Source organism: Falco rusticolus, chromosome 3 (assembly GCF_015220075.1).
Source record: "Falco rusticolus isolate bFalRus1 chromosome 3, bFalRus1.pri, whole genome shotgun sequence".
In the NCBI taxonomy this organism is placed as follows: Eukaryota; Metazoa; Chordata; class Aves; order Falconiformes; family Falconidae; genus Falco; species Falco rusticolus.
Genome location: NC_051189.1, coordinates 5,485,503 through 5,500,038, shown reverse-complemented (window position 1 = coordinate 5,500,038; position 14,536 = coordinate 5,485,503). Strand labels below are relative to the sequence as shown.

The 14,536-nt window shown below is 35.7% G+C and overlaps 1 protein-coding gene across 1 annotated transcript in view; it reads right to left on the bottom strand.

The window, feature by feature from the left end:
- The window catches only part of CDH9 (cadherin 9), a 66,772-nt gene extending 54,311 nt beyond the window's left edge, over positions 1 to 12,461 (bottom strand). The window contains exon 1 of the mRNA XM_037382216.1: positions 12,157 to 12,461. Coding sequence (XP_037238113.1) covers positions 12,157 to 12,387 — 231 coding nt within the window. The 5' untranslated portion in view covers positions 12,388 to 12,461. The remainder of the gene's footprint in view (positions 1 to 12,156) is intronic.
- Positions 12,462 to 14,536: the final 2,075 nt, after the last annotated feature.

Here is a 14,536-nt window from a genome sequence, read left to right as displayed (position 1 = left end):
ACAACTTCATTACTTTCCTGGCACAACAGAACTTGATAAGTGTAATGCCATTTGGAAGGGACCTGAGATGGGCTTCAGGTTCTGCATAAACCACAGGCCGATTGCACCTGTCTGATTAAGCACACTGTGGCTTGGAGGAGAGCCAGGATAAGGCTGCCTGAGGCTTCAAATGAAAACTCCATGAAAGAGAAGTAGTGCCTAGAGAAGCCACAGCATAAGGCCCAAAAGAAGCACAAAGCCCTGCAGACCAACAGTGTTGCTTCGTTGAGGTATGTTTAATTTAATAGCTGAATCTGCAAGCTGATCAGATGGAGTGAGATTAATCTGGAGATGTCAGACAATGCAGGAGTAATTTAAGAGGGATTTTTTATTTATTTATTTATTCTCAGAGCAAATATTAACAAAAGGGAAGTACAGCAGGAGGTGCATAAAGGATGAGTTAAACTAATGTTAGTTTAACAGCATGGATAGTCAGAGCATTTGCGTCTGGTTAAAGCAGATAAAAATCTGAATGCAGCAATGTTAATTTTGTATTAATTTTATGAAAAAAATAAAAAATTTTTAGAAGAAAATGGAGTCTTCATTCTTTGCTGAAATCCGTTTTTGCCTAAAGAATTACTCTGTACTTTGGAGAAGCACACAAAGTAAAATTTATTATCTTGCTAATTATCCTATAACTTCATCTGAAGTCAATGTTGAACACAGTCTTGTTGACCATTTGGAGATAAGTTTTATGACAGAACTTGAGATTTTGCTAATTTTAAAAATAAAGGATCAGGACCGCTCTTTTTCCAAATGGTTTTCACTCTTGATGTGTGCTGTCCTTTCTGCGCTGATCTTTTCAAATAGATAAGGTTTACCATTACGCTGAATTTGTCCCTGTGCAATAGCTATGCAGTGCTGCATCTAACTGTTGTCATTGACTGGCTCTGTGACCTCAAATCACTGTTTCAGCAACTTTGCTGCAGTTTTCTCCTCGGAAGAATACATATTATGACATTGCCTGCCTCACATTAGGTACTGTCAACTTTATATAAAATACTTTGATATATTTCATTGAATGGTACTTACATAAGTGGAGATTATTATTATTAATCATAGCATCATCATTATAAGGTTTATTTATCCTTTTCTCTTTTATCCTCATCAAAAAGATCAACTTAAATCTTTTCTTTATCCTGAAGAGAAAACAATGAGTTTTATACATATACATAAATACACACATACATATTCGTAGCTTTTTAGAAGCACAACATTATTTTAAACTGTGAGGGTTTTTTGTTGTTTCTTTTTCTCATACACGCTTTGAAGTTAGACCAGATTTAGCCACCTGAGGTACAAAGGCAATTAATTGCAGTACCGCTAATAGAATGAAAACAGAATGGGTCATTCCTGTTTCCCTCCATTAGCAGTATTTTTGAAGGACTAAAGATTTTCTTCTGGGGTAGGTTCACATTTTGCACTTTGCTTCATGCCTTTCTGAATGTGATTCTAAATATTTCATATGGAATGGGTGAGAATCAGACTGTGACCTTTTCCACTTTGCAATTACTAGCCTGTACAAAGATTAATGTATTTCCATGTTTTGTGAAACTCAGAGGGACAGTTAAAAAAACTGTAATGATTTATTTTGATTTCTTGCAACAATGTCTCTTCTATTTACCTCAGCAACAATATATACAGAAATACCTGCTTCCATGCCAAACTGCTCTTTACATTAATTTTATTGTTCACACCTTTTGTTTATATCTAATTAATATAGTTTCAAAATTATCATTATTATTTCTTTTAGTCACTTGTGTTACATAGAACGTTCAGTAACTTTGCCTTTTTTTTTTTTTTCAGATTATTGATCTAAAGGTTCTTTAGTCTCAACAATTGAATGTAGATGCTGCAGTGGTAGAGAGACAAGGTAAGCAAATACTTTCTGTATTTTATTTTTCAATTTTTAATTCAGTCCTATTAGTCAACTACCTGACCCAGTTATATTTGAAAAATTAATGCTCTGATACCTCATGGTATTTGACAGTATTTATTCATCACAAACGCTTATTAAAAAGAAAAATGTGCTTACTTCTACAATTCCTGTAAGACTGAACTATCAGAAATACACCATTTTTAAAGCTTGCATCAGTAGTTGCAGCAGTGTAATATAGTAGTGTTAAGTCCACATAAGCTGCATAGCAAGTTGCATAACACGTTGTAAAACAGAACTTTTTTGTAAAAGCCAAATTTGTTCTCAGTATTTAGAAACTAAATCTATTTCAGCTTTTAAGTAGAAATAAGTTAGCAGCAGCTAAAAGTTCCAGGGACAGAAATGGTTACAGGTGATAACTAGATTCACAAGTTTTAAATTACATGAATGTATTTTATGTATGCTTGACTAGAAGTATAACATTATCCCGCTTATTACTTCTGTGTTTGTAATTTCTATGCCTTAGGAAAAGTCAAAGTAGTCATTTCTATCACAAATTCAAGCACTGTTCACCAGGGAGGTAGCTATTAAATATTTAGGTTTTGGGTTTTTTTTCCTTCTTTTCATAGTGTGCCCTGGTAACTTACTAAACCAAATACTTCCAAACCATGCTTTCAGTCTAATGGCTGAATCATGGCTATGATTTCATGATATTCCAGAGCTTTTTTGTAATACGATGTGAGAACAACTGACACATAGACATTTTCTGAGGAAAAGCTTAATTAGTTAAGTGTTGGCAATTGCATTTTACAGATGGAAAAAATAAAGCAAAATTCACATAAAGCAAACATCCAATCAAATTTTATTAATAATTATGTCCAGCATCATCAATTTATGGCAGGGTTTGGGTCAAAATTTTGTTCTTGTAGACGAATCAACCATTCCAAAGACCTCTGATATTTTGTTAAGAGTTATAAACTTAAATAGAGATAAATTGATGTCATTTATCCCTAGGTTCCCTCTATGGAAATGGAGAATACATAAAAGCAATTTATTTTCAATTAAGGCTAAACCAAATTTAATATCATCAGCCTGTTTGTAGTTTCCTCACATTCACAATTTGACAAAACTGGTATTATGGCTTCCATCTGAAATAGGCATACCTGTTCCTGAAATGTGATGCAAGATAGGGGGAATTTGTAACTTCTGAAATGTTCACGGAGGCTGGAATGCTACCTAGCTTTTTTTATTACACACTTCTGTGTAAAAACAGACAAGAAAGATTTCAGCAGAGTTTCTTGACCATAGATTGATATAAGAGAGAGCAGAAGTTAGCCAGTGTGATTGTGTTGCTACGGCAAGGATTTAACCATAATTATGTATTTCTATTACTGATGTGAGATCACAGATTACTCTTTTGATTGATACTCAGCATAGTGTTAAATTGACTGCATTGTCTAGACCAATATATTTCTCAGTTTCTCGAAGGCTGAAATGTGTGATGATTCCTGCAATGGACAGGATTTGATGTATCAGACACATACAGGAAGAAAAGACTTGCTGTTCTTGACAGTTGCTTGTTGACAGCTTCTCTCTTTGTCTTCAAGGTGAGTACTCATAAGCCTTTCTCCAACAGTCAAGATGTTGCACAATACCAGCCTCTGATGCAGTCAAATTGCCCTTTCTAAGCAGTCGCATATTGATTTGCTCTGATGGGGTTTGCACTCTTTTTATCACCAGGCTGGCAAGTACCAGTAAACCACAATAGACTCAAAACACTTCGCCTCTTCAGAATCACTCCCATAATGTAATCAATGCAGTAAATACACAACATCATGAAAAGTATCTTGTGAAACACATTTTCTTCACCTTCCCACCTTTTCATGCACAATAAATAATTGCCTGATAACAGATGAAGATAGGTCTGTAGATTGCCACTACTCTAATCTTCTCTTCTCACAGGCTTAAAGCTGCAAGGCAGACAAATACCACCTTATGAAGTTGTAATAAGAAGATTGGGCTATCCTATGAATAATAATTACCTATTGTGGCAGGTTCTTGAGCCAGCCAGGTCTTTGAGGTAGACCTACTTAGATGTTTTTGCATAAGAAACTTACTGAGACCAAGAGGCTTTTAAACTCAGAAAAGCCAGTTTTTATTAAAATGAAAATGGTATTTCAGATGGAGACTGAAAATTAAAACTGGAGACAGAAGAGAACTCCATTCTCCATGCCTACCATGTCTTTAAATTATGTGGTTTTACTTTGAGCCTTGGTTTTCATTAGTTTGTCAACACCCTCAATCCTAGCAGACTTCCCGTGGAGACCTCTCCCGTGCAGGCACAGGCACCCATTACTGTTGTCCTGGCCTGAGCACATTTGGGAGATGCCCGGAGAAGTGGACCTATTAGTAAGCAAAGAGCAAACATTGTAGTGAACAGTCAGCTAGACTCCACATAGTAGCCTTTGCTGCTATGTTGGGTATCGGGTGAACATATTTTTTCCACACCTGACAGGCGAAGCATGGAGGGAGAGAGGTGAAAGAAATGGGGAATTATTATTGTTTGGTATTATGATTGAATTGTCTTATGTTGGCTTTGGCATCAAAGGTAGCTAGTAATTTTTCAGATGCCTATATTTATGCTATGGATGAAGTTTTTGCTTAGCTTTGCTAAATTCTCAAAAATTATCTTGCAAATTCTCCTTTTTACATTATGCTCAAAGGCTTTCTAAAGGCACATAGTTGGCAGCCTTTTGCTTTTTTCTTTTAACTTGAAAATCATTACATACTAGATGTTCTGTCCTGGGAGAGGACTGGATGAGAGGGGAAGGAAAAAGGGAAAGGAAAGAGTTTAGAATAAACAGTTAGGATTTCCTCGTTTCTTATGTCTTTGGGTTTATTCTTGGTTTAGTTTTGTTTTACACAAGCAATTTGGCTGATTTAGCACTTGAACTTGAAAAACACACACAGAATCCTTGAAAACAGAACAGAAAAAGACTAAAAGGGATAATCTTTGCCATCATCCTGGCTCCAGGTAGGATCAGTGTGGACTTTCTGGCATGTGATTTTTTAGTTTGTCATGAAAACCTCCAGTATTGAGATAATCCTGTCTCTCTGAGTGATCTTTACCTAGTACTTCAGTGTGTTGATTATATTTAAAATCAGGTTTTTTTTTCTAATATTGAATGCAAATCAGCCTTATGACAGTATGAAGCCAACTTCTTGCCCTGAACATAAGAACTTGAAAATATTTCTTTAGCAGTCTTTTTATGTAGTTGAAGAAACAGAAGCTGTCAGATCTCATGACAGCTGCTCTATCTGTACCAAACAATGCCAACTCACTCTTGTTATTCATGCATTTGAAGTCTCTGATCATTGCAGGTTTTTTTCAGAAATTATTCTTACTCTGTGAAATATGATATCCAAATTTGCTTGCAAAATTCTAACTCAGGCCTATCATTGCAATGTAACATTCAGGACAGTTTGTATTTAAACTGTTTATACTTGGGTTATGCATGATGTGATTAGATCTCTTCACTATTTTTGAAACTGCAATTAAAAATGTATTTAGGTTGTCAGAAATGAGCTTCTGTCCTTTCTTCAAAGGAAAACAGTCCCATTATTTTTGGAAGATGTAGGATTTTTCTTTCACTGTTTTCTTCCCTGGCTCTCCAGGTTTCTTTTAAAAGTAGCAATCAAATTTTATTGAAAACTTTGGGGGTTGCTATTTTTTGACAAAAATAAGGTGTACTTCCAACAATTTTTCAATATGTTTTATTTTTGAAACCTTCATAAAATGAATTATTTTTGAACAAGTAAGGCTATGGATCTTCATTAGTATTTGTAGTTGTTATGAATATAACTGGAGACAGGGCCTTGTAGCTTTTTTTTAACCTTTTATTTCTAGGTTTGCCTGTTTCCATTTTAGTTTTATTTTGGGGGATTCATCTGCCTAGAGATATGGCTGCTTGAAATGTTTGTTGAAAAAAATGTGCTAGCTGACAAATGCAATGTAAATGGAGAGAATGTGTTAATTTATTAATTTTGGAATCAAATAGGTTTTCCATTTCTGATTTTTTTAAATATTAGTCAGACTCTTTTTTCTTATTTCTTTGATCTTTTCTGTCCTTACAGCTTTTTTCCCTTTTGTTTTGATACATCATTATTTCTGCAGTATTCATTCAAAGACAAGCAAAAACTTGGAGTCTGAGAAAGGAAAGACAAAAGGAGGAGACTCAGGAGACCCCACTGATTTTTCTTCTTTTATTTAATGTGAAATACTTATTTTACTTTAAGAGCACAGAGTCTAAAGAAAATATATTATTAAGTCTTCTTCAAAAGCTGTGTTTTAAAAGATAGCTTTGGGGTATAGTGCATGCTAGATGGAATACGTTAAGAATGTGATGACATCTTCCCCCAGCTGAATCACACTTTTAAATGATTGTATGTCAACAACGTATGATTGTTTATGATTTTGTTGTTTTTTTCAAAACGTATCATACTGCTAAGTCAAAAAATGTCATAGAAACATGCTGGGTTTAGCAGCATTTAGATGTTGTACTGAATGCAACAGTTTTTCCAATAAGACAAGTGGGATGCATCTGTAACAAAGTGGTTAGCATACTTGAAACACAAAAGAATAGTGCACCTGTATGTTCTCTCATTCTAAGAACAGGCAGCTCTTAAACTGACTCTTTGGAGGGAAAATAACAAATGCTGGAAAGGTATCCTTATGGATTAATTGCATAGCTTGATTAAGGCATGAGTGAAAAAGTAAGTTCTGTCACATACTTTAAAGGCAGGATTAAGATAAAATTCAGTACCTAAAGAAAAAAATACTAGGTAATTAATAAAAAAATATTTTGGCGGTGTGAAACATTATGCTTCAGGATGCAGAAACTCAGGTTACTACAGAGTGTGGCCCATCAGCGGGTCACCCATTTTGGCCTTAAATTTCTGCCTCCCAAACTGGTCGGAGTGGAGGCTGAGAATGGCCAAGGCCTTGGCAACATATTGAGAGGACATGGATGAACCGGAATAAGACTAAGTAAGTAAGAGTAAGGGCTTCACTGATCCCGTTTTCTGAGTTCCCTGCTGCTTTGCATATTGAAAGGAAGCCTACTCTGGGCTTCTGTGGTGTATCTAGGGCAGCAAATGAAGTAATGTGAAATAATATTTTCAGGCATTAATACATTTTCAGTCTCTATTTACAAGGAAATACTATCCAAGTCCATTAAGCAAGGAAAAACAACAACAAACCAAAAACCACAGACAGTATAATGGGGCAGTTGAGTGAAGTTTTGTATTAAATGACAGCAAGTCTGGTGAGGCTGGCAGTTCAGTGAGACTTCTTGACTCGTTACATGAAGTTCTTTGGTCTTGAATCTCTCTTTTCTTTTAAGCCAGACTGCACTTATAAGGCAACCTCACTTGTAGATGTCTGAATATTTGTAAGTGAAAACTACAAGAAATAATGGTTACATTTAAATATATGTTGTATCCCACTCCCCTGAAAAAGAAAACAAAACGCACACATTCCCCCCCCCCCCCAACCCCCAAACAAAACAACCCACCCTCTGAATATTTTTATTTTCACTTTATGTATCTTAATAAGGCACTGAGGCAAATGTCATGAATCAAACTCACTGCTTAACTGGAGGTAGAACCGAGATTTTTCTTCAGTTTGCATCCAATTTAAATGATACTTATGACATGCAAAGCCTAGTTCATTTATTTTTATGGAAGTTATTAAACAGAAAGTTATTCATGGAGCAGCTAATTCTAAGCAGTGCCAGTTCTTTTTAATTTGATTTTGTATTTCCCCCCTTAATATAAAAAAAGTTTGCAGGTAGCATACAAAATTGTTGTTGTTTGTTTATTGTTTTTGGATTCCGGGATATGACAGGTGTTTGATTGCACCGTTTAGCATTGGATCTAACATACATTGCATGGAACTTCACACATTATCTGCCATTCAAGATTAGCCTTTGGTTAGCGAAGTGCCTGTTTGATATAGGGAGAGACTAGCTTTTATGTAAAAAATCTAATTGGGTGACTTAAAGGAGGGAAAAACCTCTTTTTTTTGTGTGTCCCCATTTCTAAATAACTTATCCAATACCCACTGAAGGGGCATCACTTGTGCAAAATGCCAAATATCCCACCCCTAACTCCAGTCCTTACAAAATATCCCTAGGAGGGATCAAAATCAGCAACCGTTTTGGAAAATGCAGTCTTTTACGACTTAAGTATATTGTTGCAAAGCATAAAAGACTGCATTTTCCAAAACGGTTGCTGATATTGATGTCTTTGGATTGCTGGTTTAGAACATGAGTAAATTTGTTAGAAATTTCTCATAGAAGATCAGTGGTTTAGATTTTATTTCTTAGGTTCTGCATGGGACTTACAGTTAGTCGCAGCTGAGAAGCTGGATCTATGGCCCCTCCCTAGCAAAAGAAAAGGAGATCCCAGAAACCAAGGAATGCCACAGTGACATATACAGTCAGGTATTACATGTATTTTCTCAAACACTTTATGTTCCACAAAAAATTGCCAGTTGTTTCTTTTCCTTTAAAAAGAATCTTCTCTCATACATTTGACTTGGGATGTTGTATTGTAATCTATTCCCTGCCCCTCCCTGTGAATTTTTAGTGGGCAGAATGAGTTTTACAGTTCCCCTCCCTACATCCTCTGAAAATTCCTCCAGTCTGAAAGTTCCTCACATCAACGATCTCACTGAGATATTCAACATTCATACAAAGCAACAAATATCTTGAAAGAATGTGGTCATTTGTTTTAGATATTTTTTTTTTCTTGGCCAGATTTTCAAACAAGGCTCTGTGATACTGTTTTAATATAAATTCCTTTGTTCATCAAACAATACTGTCTATTTCTGCTAAGTGCATTAGATGCACTTACTGGTCTCCATTTTATGTCGCCTATCATCACTGCCACTATCTTTGTCTAAAAACTATCTACAATTAGGAACATAAGCTCTGTTCTAGCTGTTCAGAGTTGATTAACACCACGTTATCCCTGTAAAGGAGTTTGGGAGCCATGCACCAGGTTTGTGTGGAGCTGGGTTTTTCATCTACCTTACCAGTACACAAATTTTCTTTTTCAGTTACTTCTTGTCGCAGGGTGAAGCCTACCCACAAGCACCTCACAGATAAATGAGACCGTGATTGCATCTGCCAGCTCTAACTGTTTAGATTAGTCTGGTATGTGCATGCAAGAAACAAAAAAAGCAGGAATGATGGAGCTGTTAACCACTTTCTTTGAAGACATTTGGGAAGGAGACCAGAGGGCAAGAGTAAGGCTGGTAGCAAGGGTAACAACTGCTACTTGGCTTTAGATATGGGGAAAGATATCATCAAGGAATTAGTAAGGCCATTGACTGCTGACAATCTGATTTTGAAAAGCACTACTTGAGATGAGAACACCTCAGATATGAGGAAGAAACTCCTCCCTCCAGGGACCTGTGACACAAGTGGTGCCTAAGCACAAGGCAGAAATGCCCTCTCAGGGGCCAGACTGCCGCCAGGACTTGGGCAGTCCAGCAGTCAAAGCAAGCGTCCGGTTCCCTCGGGTCCCTGCTGCTGGTCTGAACTGTGCTGGGGGACTGAGCGCTGGGAGTGAGAGCTGTGTGGATGTCACAGAATAGTTCTCCATCCCATGTGCCCATGCTTCTTAATAAATAAATTTTATCCCATTATGTCATACTGAGTCACCCTAGCCCACTGCCAGTAGCAGAATGCAATCATAACAAAATAAAGCATCAACAAAGTAGCATCACTAACAAAACATGAAGAATGACCTAACAGATTAAAGTTGTTTGCAAATTGAACTAGACTGGGAAATCTACTTTTTAGTATTATGGCTATGATCCTTCAGAAGCTGATTAACTGATAAAGTTTCTCATTTCGGTTCATTTAGTTTTTAGTATAACATTTATTATTCTACCCCAGTAATCCATCTGCCTGTGCATATCCATATTAAAAAGGGATTGGATAAGAATACTTGCTATGAACTAGTCCCCATGGGTTGGAATAAAAATGTTCTCTCCACACTACCAGTTTGCTAATTATCATCACTTTGAGCAGGAGAATACTAAACCTGAGATGCAAGCATTTCTCAGAATAATATTGTTCAAAAAAGTTGTGCATGGGGGTTTTTTATTATTATTAAAAAAAAAAAAAAAGAAAAAAAAATCCTTATAGCAGCTCCCTCTTGGTGTATCACATGTACCCAGGATAATTTGAACTAACTCAAATACATTTACTGTGTTTTTATACCACTGAGGAAAGAACTATGATCGTTCTGACATGTTATAAACTGTTCTAAAGTTAGTGCAACCACATGGAGTTTATCACCTCAATCCAACTCCATGTCTTTGGAACATGGGGTATATTTGGGGTGATTTCCATCTGTTTAGAGAATCAGTAGCACCGACCTCTCCCTCAGGGCCGATGTATGATATTTTGCAGTCAAATGTGAAAAATCTCAACATGTTATCTGAGTTGTGAGAAATGAATCATCTCAAATCCAGCTGCTGTGCAGCAATTTGTTTTCCTTCCTGGACTTAGCTCTATGGTAGTAAGGTTCATTGGCTTCTGGTTAGTTTGGAGTAAGTACAGAGTAAGTTTGCATCTGTTGCAACGTACTGCATGGGCATTCCTTGTGTGAAACAGAGACGGTGATGACAGTTTTGATGTAAGCTTAATTTATTTGAGGTTGAGAATGACATAGGTAGGTTGGAGTCCATTCATCTCTAGCAGTGGATATATAGTGGAATTGAAACTGGAATCAACTCTTATGTTTGACACTTGCCTTTTATGACAGCTTTCTATTACTACAAAAAAAAAAAAAAAAAAATGTCTGTGCATCTAGGTAGAACTTACCGCTATGGAGATAGATAGTATTGTGTACCTTATCAAATGTTTTCCTTGCAAGCTTGATCAATCCTAAAAGATACTTCTAACCAAATTTTTTTTAGAAATCTGTCTATGCAGTTTGTTCACTCTTTTCTAAAGATCCCTTTGCCTGAAACAAACCTTCCTAATTTACACACTGATAAACAGATCTAGCAATAGGATTGTTTCCTCTCATGTTATTTCCAGTACTGCAAGTCAGAATTAATTTCACTGAAAACAGAATTTTATGGGTGTAGTATTGGTATAAACAAGGTCAGAATAAATCAAGTTCATAGTTACCATGGTTGGCTTCTTTGACGTTTGTTTCTTAATAGACAAAGATGATTTCCATATTTGCTAGATGATTATGCCTCCAATGACCAGAGATATTACCAAATGTTGAAAACATTTTGAGGTCTTTGAATTTAAAATGTCTCAATCCATTTGGTGGTTAGGCGCCAGAAAGTGAGAGAACTACCTGTCAATCCAAGCTAGTGACAGCATTGTAGTGAGTGACAGAATATGGAATGGACATTTATTAACTTAAGATAGTAAGATAAAATTTTCCTTAGTTTGTAGGTCATTCTGGGTGGTTGCTGTGTGTACCCTAGTTCTCTATCAAGATTGTTTATTTATACCAGAGCAGAAGGCAGAGCTATGGACGGTGAGACACCAAAAAGGGCTAAAAATCTGGAAATCTTTGAGTTGTGTCTTATCAGAAAAAAAATAGGACTGCAGACAGGTGGAATTCAGAGATGCTGTTGTCAGCAATAACTGATACAGATAGGTCTCAAAGAATGGAATCTTTCAAGCCATTAAGTAAAGATCTCAGCTTATTGCAGAAATTATGAAAACCAGGGTTTTTTTTTTCCTCTTCAAACACTATCTATACATGTATATTTTGCATAGAGAGCAATTTTCTTATTAATAAATAGAATTCTGTATTTCACTTGAGGAGGTACACATCCCAGTATACTGGTAAATGCCATGAGGTACATGAATGGAAGCATAACTTCTCTATTCCCTTATCTAATATTTGTGTTTAACAGTTGAAAATTGGAAATTATTTAGTGATAAAACTTGCAGGGGCATATGTAATAGGAAATTTGAACATTTTAGTCTAAACATTTTTCTATTTATTGTCACTAAAGTACTTCATTTCTCTCATAACTTTGGACAATCATGGAAGGAAGCCTCAGGTGGTCCCTGGTATTCTTTTTTTGACTTAAATGAGAAATTGGGACAATTGTTGTATAAAAGGCAAAACAACTATATAGAAGGAGGGAAAATACTGAGGGTGTCAGATACATCACCTCTAAACACAAGACTTACCTTACCCACATATTGAGTGTCTGGACCTGTGTACTCCTCCAGCAAGAAAAATTGATTCCACATCCAACCACGCTTGGTGCGGTGCAGGGTTTTTCCATCATTCTTTGACAATCCTGTTATCCTTTCATTGTATGAGTGCTTGTTAGTCCTTTTTGGGGATGGCATCATATGAATCACATGAAACATACAGCTCCAAAGCAAAACTGTCAAGAAGGAGTAAGTCCTCATCATTTACAGAAAAGCTGTTAGTCTCCACTCCTCTAAAATTCACCAGAACAATTTTGTCAAATGTTATATTCCTCTTGTAAGTAGGACCTAGGGGATAGAGAAAAGTATTTGAGTTAAGTTGCAATAATTTTGTTTCCCTAAGGCCTCGGTCTGAGGGAAACAGGAATACCAATAGCCTAGTGATCATGACAATGACCCACGGAAATTACACATAACTATAAGAATATTTCAGAGAGTTTTAAGTCAAGTTCTTTATTGTCTTGCTTATCTTCTTCTATTTTACTCTCTTACACTCTATATAGACATTAATTTAAAACACAATCTAAGTAAAACACTTTTTCATCTGAAAACTTTAGCTACCAGCAGCATCCTGACACAATGAAGCAGCCCAAATAGTAAAAAACCTTCAGCCTAATCACTCCTAGCTCAGCCTCTCTTGCTATCTGTTTGGAATTGCCTGCAAACCTGAATTTTCTGTTCCTTCATAATTAATGGAACCTCTTTTTCCCCTTTGCTAGCCCCTAATTATCCAGAGGATCTGCTTCTGTTTCTGCACAAAGGAAATCATAATATAAGATGAAATTTAAAGATGCTTTCAACAGATTCCTTAAGAAAGAGAAAGTACTTATCTAATAAGTTTTGGTTCATAGGAATCCTGTTAGGGTTAAAAAAATCCTGCATTTATGACAGACTTGTGCCTTTGGAATGTCTTTTATTTTTTCCCCTCCTGAATGAATGGAAATTTTCATGATATGGATTCTTATTCTTACTATTATTTTTCTTATATTGGTACTGATGTTTTGTGTAGAAGTTTGTAAAGAGTATTTAATCATATTTTTTTTAAAAAAAAACCCTCATACTCTATTTAGCAGTACAGCTGAGGTGCCTTATGTCCCAGTCTTTGCCATGACCTGGGTTTCTTGTCAAGCCTGTTTTTACTTTAGGTTATCTTTAGCTGAGCTGTCCTTGTATATTACAGAAAGTATAGGAAAATAATTCATCATCAAAAGTATTATTTATTTTAGGAATCCTAGCCTATGAGCAGTGACAGTAGCATGAAGTCACAACACCCAGACATTTTAGAGTACTGAAATATTGAAATTTAAAAAAACCCATACATACCTATCCTCATTTCTGCCACAACCCATCATTACTAGCAGTTACTTGCACTTTGGGTTTTTTTAGGGGAAGGGAAAGGAGTCTTTTTTCTGTATGGAAAGATATATTTTTTTTAAATAAGATGTTTTTTGTGAAAATTATTAGTCACTTGAGAAACAAAACTGTTTAATGGAAAACATTGTGTGAATTCTACTCTAAAAGCTTTAATGATTAAACTAATAGAATATTGCTCTTGTGTGAAGTTTTCCTTAAAATTACGATATTCTGTATGGTCTCAGGATATTAGCTAGCAATCCTGAAGGAGGATCAAAGTCTTAGTATCTTAGCAACTTCAAACAGAGTTTTAGCTGAGCAAGACGTGAAGGCTTGGAATATTTATCACTTTCTAACATCATGTTCAAAACCAAAAAGAAAACAATTTCATAGGTGTCAAATTTATGCAGAAGATCATGTATATAATGCTGGAAAACTCTTGTTTTCTTATAGTTTATTTTAATTGAAGAATCAAAGCACAAAGTAAATTAATTCTATTTGCATCAAATAATAAATGTACATAGATCCTGACATAAATTAATGGATATATTTACTTTGAATTCTTGCTTTCTCCCTTGTAATGCTCAGTATGTTCCAGCTAAGTGCAGAGGGGCAAAGGGGAGCTCTCCTGTGTCTAATTTAATATCAGTAAATTTTGATGTCGACTGGAAAATACGTCACATACATGATGATTTTGCCTTGTGATTGAAATTTACTGGATATAGATCAAACGAAAAAAAAAAAATCTCAGCTAACCTTTTATCCATCTTTAAATTTAATGACTCTAGTTCCCTGTACAATATAGATGGAAGTAGTTTTTACCACTAAATAAAACTATTTATCAATGTAGTGTATAAAACATGATCATTCCAGATCCTCAAATCCAGCCTACTGTACCCTCTGAGGCAGATTGCAGGACCTTTTCAGACATTTATAATTAGAACCTGGTTAAGATATTGTAAAATGAAAGTAAACAGCAACAGGAAGTACTTTTTAAAAT